At 42.8% G+C, this 9,087-nt stretch overlaps 1 protein-coding gene across 1 annotated transcript; it reads left to right on the top strand.

Moving 5' to 3' along the window:
* The first annotated feature begins 1,314 nt into the window (after positions 1-1,314).
* On the top strand, positions 1,315-6,995 carry PENK (proenkephalin). Its single transcript, XM_081266789.1, has 4 exons — positions 1,315-1,434; positions 1,520-1,575; positions 2,020-2,160; positions 6,003-6,995. The coding sequence occupies exons 3-4, from the start codon at positions 2,023-2,025 to the stop codon at positions 6,669-6,671; spliced, it is 807 nt and encodes a 268-aa protein (XP_081122915.1). The 5' UTR covers positions 1,315-1,434; positions 1,520-1,575; positions 2,020-2,022; the 3' UTR covers positions 6,672-6,995.
* The last annotated feature ends 2,092 nt before the right edge of the window (positions 6,996-9,087 follow it).

Raw genomic sequence — 9,087 nt, 5'->3', positions numbered from 1 at the left:
TCCTCGCCACTGTTCTTGGCCGAGGAAATACTTGGCCAAGAACGCCCTTGGACTTTTTCTCTATGTATGGGCTCTAGAACTGTTTATGATATCCTCTAGGGCCAGCGAGATCGATAAACACATAGGTGGATGGATGAACACAAGATAGATACAAATCAGTGATGGACAGATAGTTCAAATGATATATGGATGACAGGAAGCTCAAAACACTTGTTGAGAGTTTGCTATGTACCTAGCATAAATAAATGACGTTGTCCATTATTCCGTTTGATTCTCTTCTGAACACCTTGACTCTGTGAATGGTGCAATACCTCTGTCCCTATTTTCCAAATGGGAAAACTGAGGCCTTCGACTATTTAGTGAGGAGTTTGCTTATTGGCGATCTTTTGCAGACCCAGGAAGTAGGGAAGCGGATCAATCACAAGCCCCAGACACCACTGTCGGCTTTCTTCCCAATTCCTGCGGAAAGCATGTACACGTGCTGAACACTTAAGTCTCTCCTTCTTTCTGAACACCACTGTCCTGGCGCGCTGACATCACAAACACCTCGGCACCTTCTCTAACTCACCAAACACCACAGGACACCCTAGACGCAGCGCTGGAGTCAGCGAGAGTCCCCGACTTGGGACCCCGTCTAGGGAGCTGAATGAAGACGGGTCCCTGGGGCGGTGCCAGAACTGAGCGCAGACCTTGTAGAACCTGAGGTTGTACTTGCTTCTTTGAACAGGGGTCTCACTAACAGAAGAGGGACAATAAGATCTCCTGAAAGTTTCAATCATTCATTTCTGTAACCATGAACCGCACGCCTAATGCGTGCCTGAAGCTACTAAGCGCTGCAACAAGGAACTCAGTCAAGTGTGGGGAACTTGAGGGTGAATTAATGAGGACATTCCGGATGGCCCTGCTTAATGCTACGCAGGTACCGTGGGAGGATTTGGGAAGAAAGGGGAAGATTCACCATCTCAGAGGGTGTCCAGCATATCCAGAATCTAAGACAGTCAGTCCCATCTGCCCAACCAACGCCCCCACCTCGGTTTCCCTCCGGGAGCAGGCATCCCACCGTGCAATTTCAGTGACTTTATGCGGGGAAGTTGACCCCATCTCACTCCCTCCCCAAACTTCCTAATTGCCTTGGATTTGTCACCTGGCGGTGAGACGAGCCACCAAGCACCCCCACTCCCACCCCCACCCTCGGCCTGGGAGCCCCGTGTGCAGGCGCTGGGGACTGACCCCTCCCGCGAAAGCGTCGGCGCGGGGCTGGCGTAGGGCCTGCGTCAGCTGCAGCCCGCTGGCGATTGGGGCGCGCGCGCCTCCTTCGGTTTGGGGCTAATTATAAAGTGGCTTCATCCGCCGCTAGCCTCGGGACAGTGAGGCAGGCGCTCAGAGTCCCGCAGCCCAGCCCGCGGCCCCGCGGCGACGCAGAGGACCGCAAAGGTGAGGCCCGCGTCGGACACGCACCCTGGCCGACTTCTCCCCCGACGCCGCCTTCCTCACACTTGCCTTCTTCTCTTCCTTCCAGAATCCTGTCTGGGACCCGATTTTACCAACCACCTGCTCCATCCGAACAGCGTCAACGTGAGTGAATTTGCCCCAAACTCACCTTTGTTCTTGCAGGTTTGGGGACGTCCCCTTGTTCTCATTGCATGCTTCCCCTCACCTTTCTCCCGATTCTTCGTTGTGACCCCAGTCAACATCGTGCTTCCCCAAGAGCTTGCTCTATAGCACTTGTGCTCGGTTGTTTGCTCCATCACCCTGCCCTGGGCAAGGGACTCCCAGGAAGATAGCAGTGTGCCTCTGGCTGGGGGTGACTGCACCAACCTGGGAGCAAAACGATCTGAGCTATTCCTGGGTCTCCCAGTTGTGCAGCGCGCGAGGAGGGGGATCCCAGGAAGAAGTGTCCCCAAGGGCTCTTGCTCAGACGACCCCCTCCCACCTGGGGTTGTCTCAGCGAGGGGTCTCTCCCAGGGATCCGTTCTGCGCCAGGACAGACTCTGAGCGCGAGTGCCTCTCTCCTCGCAGTCCATGGCGCGGTTCCTGAGACTTTGCACTTGGCTGCTGGCTCTCGGACCTGGGATCCTGGCTACTGTGCAGGCGGAATGCAGCCAAGACTGCGCGACATGCAGCTACCGCCTAGTGCGCCCTGGCGACATCAACTTCCTGGTAAGTGTTGCGCTTGGTGAGTGAAGCTAGTCGCTGGGACAGTTCATTGACAGCCTTGAGCCTGCCTCGGAACACGTCCCTTGGTCACACGGGTCAGAGTCGCGGAAGCGCGAACCCTTGACGACCCAGGTACCTTGGTTGTTCTAGGAACGCTGACTGAGGTCTCGCTCTGGCTCTCAGCGTTGGGGACCCGCGACTATCTGGCTCTGGTTAGAGCAGAGATATCTCCACACAAACCAAGTTTGTTTTAACTCTGGGGATCCCAGAACCCCGAAATGGTCTCTCTTCAGCACCTTGGATAGCACTGAGTTCTCTCCAAAGCAGTCCAAAGGAAGACCCCCCCCCAACAGACACCCCAACTCCTAACATCCCAGCTAAAGACCGCTCACACTCAACCATCATTCCTTCCCCCGAAAAAAAAATGCAATTTTTGTTGATGACATCTCATCTCTGCCTTTTGAATTTCTTTTTTCTAGCTCCCTCACCTATGGATAGGAACAAGCAAAGAGATGAGAAAGGGATAAAAAAAAAAGAGAGAGAGAGAGAGAGAGGGGGGAAGGGGAAATCACAATTGACAGGATAGAAAGAATTCCTAATTACAAACAAGTGGAGACTGAATTCAACTTGTCTTGACCACACTTTCATAATACAGACTAAAATAACAGTTAAATTTGGTTATGAGAAGGTCACAGGAGAGATGGCCACTGTCCAGAAAAGTGGTGTCAGTCCAAAGATAAACCACACTACAAAGGGCTTAGCGAGAGGTCATGATAAAATGACTATCATTCTGAACGTAGTCCACTGGTCCTTAAATCATCTCTGATGCTTTCCGGACCAGATTCTCTGGTTTTGAGACTTGAGATGCTTCATTCTTAACTAACAGCCTTAATAATTCCTTTGCACTGCTTCTGCAATTTGTTGAGATTTGTGATGCCTAAAAAATTCAGTAGAGAGTAATGTATTAATCCAAGCTAATCAGCTTGCTCTGCTTGAGCCTTTGAAGAAATTTAATACTATGGTGTTGCTTGAAATGGAGAAGAAAACTGAGGAAAGGACTCCAGAAATCCAAGGTATATATTTCAGGTTAAATGTGTATTTTATTTGAGTATTTGAATTTCCTGATGTTTCATTTTATACGTGCTAACATGGCCTAGAAGACAGGTAGTAATGTATATTTTAAAGCTATGAGGCAAATGTTCCATCTTAAGTAGGGGGAACCATCCCCTTTATCCATTGTTATTCTTTCTCCTATAGTCATGAGCTTTAAAACTATGCCTCAAAATTGAGCAAATGTTACAAACCTAAGAATAGATCTTGCAAGTGACGGATTTTATGCATGGGAGAGAAATGAACTGAAACCATGCCATATTGACTATCCCACTTTCAGACCCCATAATTCCCCTACCCCATCACATGTGTTTTGAGCTTTGTCTCTGCTTGATACACACATGGCTCAGTTCGGTAGCCTAGGATTCTCTGTCATCTACATTCAGGTTATGTGAACTTAGAAGATTTTTTTAAGTCACACAGCCTGACCTCAAAGTAGTTGGAGATTTAATTAATTTTTGTTATTCAGTGAATTAATAAAACTGACAGTTAACAATGTCCTTTCAAGTTATTCTTTGTATTTAATTTGCTCACTTCACCAAGCTCCAAAAGATACTACTCATCTTCCTTTTCCATTGCTGAGGGACACTAGCAGCACTCCATTGTGTGGCAGCTGGAAATCACCAAAAATGCCAACTTTTCTCAGCCTCTACTCATTAGAGAGACTAACCACCCTTCTCAAACTTCTCCTCACTGCTTTTTATATTCTTTTTATATTTTTGCTTCCTGATTTTTTTTTTTAATCCAGATGATGGTATGGCACATGTAGTGTGAGCAACATGGGAAAAAAAAAAACAATAAGTCTTCATCATCAACAACAAAAAAACCTCTTAGGAAAACATTTTGAATAATAACCAACTGATTTATTTTATATTGGCGCTTAACACTTAGTGTTTTTATTTTCTCAGTGACAAAAGATTTTGTTAATGTGTATTTTGCTGGGATTACAGCAGTTCTGTCGTTTTAACTTGGATACAATGACATAGGAGAAATGAGGTTGCCTGGGTGAAAATAAAGAGTAAAATCAATGTAACAAATATTTATTGAGCTTCCATCAGGTGAAAGACACTTGAGCTTGGTACCAAGGAGGATGCAAAGATGAGCAGACATGCTATTACTGATGTCCAAATAGTATTTACCATCTAATACAATATGACCATAGGATGCAGTGTGTGATCAATACTAAGGATGCATTGATGGCTGTGATTGTTTGTCACTATTTTTTAAAGCATTTTGGTGTAAGTATACAAAATATTAAACATTAATTTTTGGAAACAAGATCATAAAATTATCTTTTTAGAATGGAAATGTTATTGCAATGGAAATATCATTGCCACTTGAACATCTTAACTCTTTAATGATGTTTAAATTCCTTAATTAGATATTATTAGTGATAAAACAGGACAGTTTTAATTAGAGCATCTTTTGATTTTTTTAATATTATTTATATATTTGATTTTCTTAGACACAAAAAGCTTAAATAACATTGAGGACTGGTTGGCTATATTTTCTAAATATTTTGTTGTGTGAATAAAATGTTTTCTTTGTGAAAATAATTTTCATTGTTAAAATAATATGTGTGTATTTAATATCATTTAATATCAATTTATGTATCAGCATATTTTTAAATAGCAAAAAAGGGCCTGGCTTTTTGTCTAAATCAAGTGACTGTAACTGGGTTCTGTATGTAGATCTGATGCAAATATAAAAATCCCTGAAATGCTAAGAAATACCTTATAGATTTTATAAATATTCCTGTAATATTAGTACTCTACTTTCATCATATGCAAGTAATCTGTTGAATAGAAAAAAAATCTGAAGAACATTAAAACGTATAGCCTTCATCTTACGGTGGTTTGAATTTATTGTACAATAAAAGAAAAGAATTATATGCTGATCATTCCTATTTTATTGAATAACTGTTTTCAGGTGGAAAAAGATTTTGACTCTACACCAATAACACAATTTAAGAAAATGAACACTGTTAATTTGTGCCTTTGTATCTGTATAACTTCATAGTTGATTTCATCATTGCTAGCATTCAGTTCAAGATGATGAAACTTGTTTTAACTGATCGGGGGAAAATGTATTTTTAGCAAATCAATATATCAGGATTCAAATAATTCATAAGACTTAAATTATGTGTTCAGGATGTCTTTCTGTTAAAATTTATTTTGAAATTGTTGTTTCTATTTGAAGATCAAAAGTGTCGCCAGGAATATTGGATACCATTGTTGCAAAATATTAACAAAAGAAAACTAATGAGCCTTACCAATAATGATTTTATTGGTGAGATAAAAATCAAAGGAATTTTAAGGGACTATCCCTAAGTAGGTAAAAAGAAATTTCTCTCTTTTGGTCAAAAAAATTTCTTTTTTCAAACAAAGTGAGGGGAAAATTATACAGTGGAATTAGATTGTGAAGGCAACCATTCTAAGTTAAAATCGGTTAGGGTGGTCTTTTAAAATATTGGAATGGCACAGTATGTGCAATGGATTTAATATCTAAAGACAGATTTCTAATTTGATTTAGTCAATTCCCCCACTTTCCTTTTTTCGGGTTTTCATTTGTTTCATTTTCCTGTTGAGTGATTAAAAAGTTAGGATATGAACATGGAGATGATCTTATTCCATGGGAATCTCTACATCAAAGTTAACATATTGTGGTCCCCAATTTGTGGACTTATGGAAATCAGAGAAGCCTCATTTCATCCTCACATCCAGTTGTTTCCCCAGGCCTGCACCCTGGAATGTGAAGGACAACTGCCTTCTCTCAAAATCTGGGAAACCTGCAAGGAACTCCTGCAGATGTCCAAACCCGAGCTTCCTCAAGATGGCACCAACACCCTCAGAGAGAGCAGCAAGCAGGAAGAGAGCCATTTGCTCGCCAAAAAGTATGGGGGGTTCATGAAGAGGTACGGAGGCTTCATGAAGAAGATGGATGAACTTTACCCCGTGGAACCCGAAGAAGAGGCCAATGGAGGTGAAGTCCTTGCCAAGAGGTACGGGGGCTTCATGAAGAAGGATGCAGAGGAAGGGGACGCCCTGGCCAATTCCTCAGACCTGCTGAAAGAGCTGCTGGGAACAGGTGACAACCGCGGGAGAGAGAGCCACCCCCAGGATGGCAGTGACAATGATGAGGACGTGAACAAGAGATATGGGGGCTTCATGAGGGGCCTCAAGAGAAGCCCGCAACTGGAAGACGAGGCCAAAGAGCTGCAGAAGAGATATGGGGGGTTCATGAGAAGAGTGGGCCGCCCAGAGTGGTGGATGGACTATCAGAAAAGATATGGGGGCTTCCTGAAGCGCTTTGCTGAGTCTCTGCCCTCCGATGAGGAAGGAGAAAGTTATTCCAAAGAAGTTCCCGAGATGGAAAAAAGATATGGAGGATTTATGCGATTTTAATACCCTTTCCCATCAGTGACCCCTGGCCTCCACAATCCACTCTCCATCCCCCCACCCCCAGTGAGAAACTGCCTCATTGATAACATTGATCGTGTTTTCTTGTCATGTGACGCTTGCATTGTACAATTGACTATGTGGTCTGGATAACTATACAGCCTGAAAGTTGTCAGTTCAGGGTCTGTGTTCTTTTGAGAGTCTTTAAGCTCAATCTCGGTCTATTGTGGCTCTCTTGTCTTCACGCCAAAATATTGTGTGTTACCTTGTTCCCTGTTTTTGACAAAATATCAATAAATGCTTCCTTGTATATAGATCTAATAAACCTATTACCCCAACTGCACCATATTCTTCTAAGTCTCTTCTTCTCCAAGGCCCTCATCCATGTTCAGGCGTCCACAGTAAATCCTAGACTCAGAGACAGTACAACAACCTGCTTTTGACAGAACAGCCACTGACCTCCTTGTCTTCTAACTGAAGCTGAAAAAAACATTCTTATTTAATTCCTTATATGGGAAATCATGGGTAAGTCAATACATTAAAATAAAATAAGATGTAAAGATTATTTAGCCCTATTTTACACACGAAGAAAGTGAAGCCCAGAGGGACTAAGTACTTGACCCAAGGTTGCTCAGCACTTAAAAGATAGAATTAACCTCTAGTCTTCTTGTTGCAATCAGTATCCTTTCCACTCCATTTCCTTATCTCCTATCCATGTCACTAGCAAGAGTTGGAAGAACTTGGAGCTATGAATTGTTTATCATGGTACACCCTTACACTATGACTCTATTAGATTCTCTAATATCTGATGAATGGATATATGAATGAATGAATGAATTGGATGAAAGAATGAATTTGGCAACCAGGTAGTCAGGGACGGCATTGTGACACTTATGTAATGCAGATTCCCAAAACATAAGGAACTTGTGATTATGTCATATGAATAAAATCATTTAGGACAACATTCAGACATAGATAGGTAACATTTCTTTATTTCCTGATAGAAACTATATGCAGCTCAGTCCCTAGCCACCAGGTCATTTTTCCAGGACTCCCACCTACCCTTTCCCCTGTGTTCAAAATATTAGAGTTCAGTGATTTAGGAAAGTGGAGGATAAGTCTATGGTCTGCAGTCCAACAGTGTTGACCACAAGATACCCATTAGCCAAACCTGGGTCTGTTCTAATGAGACAGCTCCACTGTCTTGGGCAGTCTATCCTCTAAGTCCCCCCCTGCCAGGGCTTTGGGGACATCCACATTAGAAGATTCATTCCCTCCTGACCAGTCAGTGCATAAGGTCACAGGTCCCCACCTTCATGGACCACTACACCACCTACTTTCCCGATCCTTGGCAAACTTAACGTTTCTTTCAAGAGTTTGAAAACTCTCCTCCTTTAGAACTAGAGATGCGCGTAATGGAAGTGAAGCAGGTCAGGAAGCAAGTGTGGCTGACCCTAAAAATCCATTTCAGGGGACTGGGGTTTTGGCTCAGTGGCAGAGCGATCGCCTCACATGTGCGGGACCCTGGGTTTGATCCTCAGCACCACACAAAAATAAAATAAGTGAAATAAAGGTATTGTGTCCAACTACAATCAAAAAATAAATATAAAAAAATCCATTCCAGGGGAAAGAGTGATTGGAGCATGTCAGATTGCAGATACTGGGTTTCTATTCAGCCTTAGCCAATTGTTTCTCTTGGACATGCCAGCTCAGCATTGCCAGACTTTTCCAAAGAAACCTGAAATCTAGATTTTTAAAATAATATCCCAAGATTTTTAATGTTGCTAATTCATTCTGCTGAAAATAATGTGAGTCAAACACATCTTCAGATCAGAGTTGAGAGGTGTGGGAGTTATCATTTTGAGAATTTTTTAAAAGTTACTAAATTGTCTCCCCTGGAGCAAATGATTCCCAAAATTTGCATGCAGGAATCCAGTCTACACTATCCAATGAGTGAAGGGAAAAGGCCCTGTGGCTTCCTGAGAAGGTAATATAGTTATGTTACAGAAATACAATGTGCATACACAAATATCTTATGCAATACATTTCAGAAAATAACATAAGGTCATAGGCAATGGGTGACCGATTTTTGGTGTATGAATTGATTTTAAAAAACTTAATCATTGCACATTTGCTTTTTCAAAGCAAGCACAGTTGTTTAAGCTCTTCCTTTTTGTTTTGGGGCAACCAGGTTAAAACACCAGGATGGTAAATGGACAGCTGGATGCAGCTCATATCACCACTTGTGGCCTCTGCCCAGCGCTGCACAATGTCAGGGGTGCGAATGTCACACTCTCTAATCCCCTCACACCTGGTACAGAACCAGGAGCCTAGAGGATTACTAGATTGTTCCAAAATTGTTCACATAAGGAAGGGACCAAGGATAGGGACCAGGAAGTGAGAAAAAACAGAAAACGACAAT

The sequence above is a fragment of the Spermophilus citellus genome (genome assembly GCF_964194105.1).
Source record: "Spermophilus citellus genome assembly, chromosome: 14".
In the NCBI taxonomy this organism is placed as follows: domain Eukaryota; kingdom Metazoa; phylum Chordata; class Mammalia; order Rodentia; family Sciuridae; genus Spermophilus; species Spermophilus citellus.
Note: the sequence above shows the minus strand (reverse complement) of the source record. Positions and strands in the feature narration are given on the sequence as shown.

Coding starts and splice junctions, on each gene's coding strand:
- PENK (XM_081266789.1), top strand. CDS start 2,023: ATGGCGCGGTTCCTGAGACTTTGCACTTGGCTGCTGGCTCTCGGACCT. Junction 2,161..6,002: donor CTGGCGACATCAACTTCCTG/GTAAGTGTTGCG, acceptor TTGTTTCCCCAG/GCCTGCACCCTGGAATGTGA.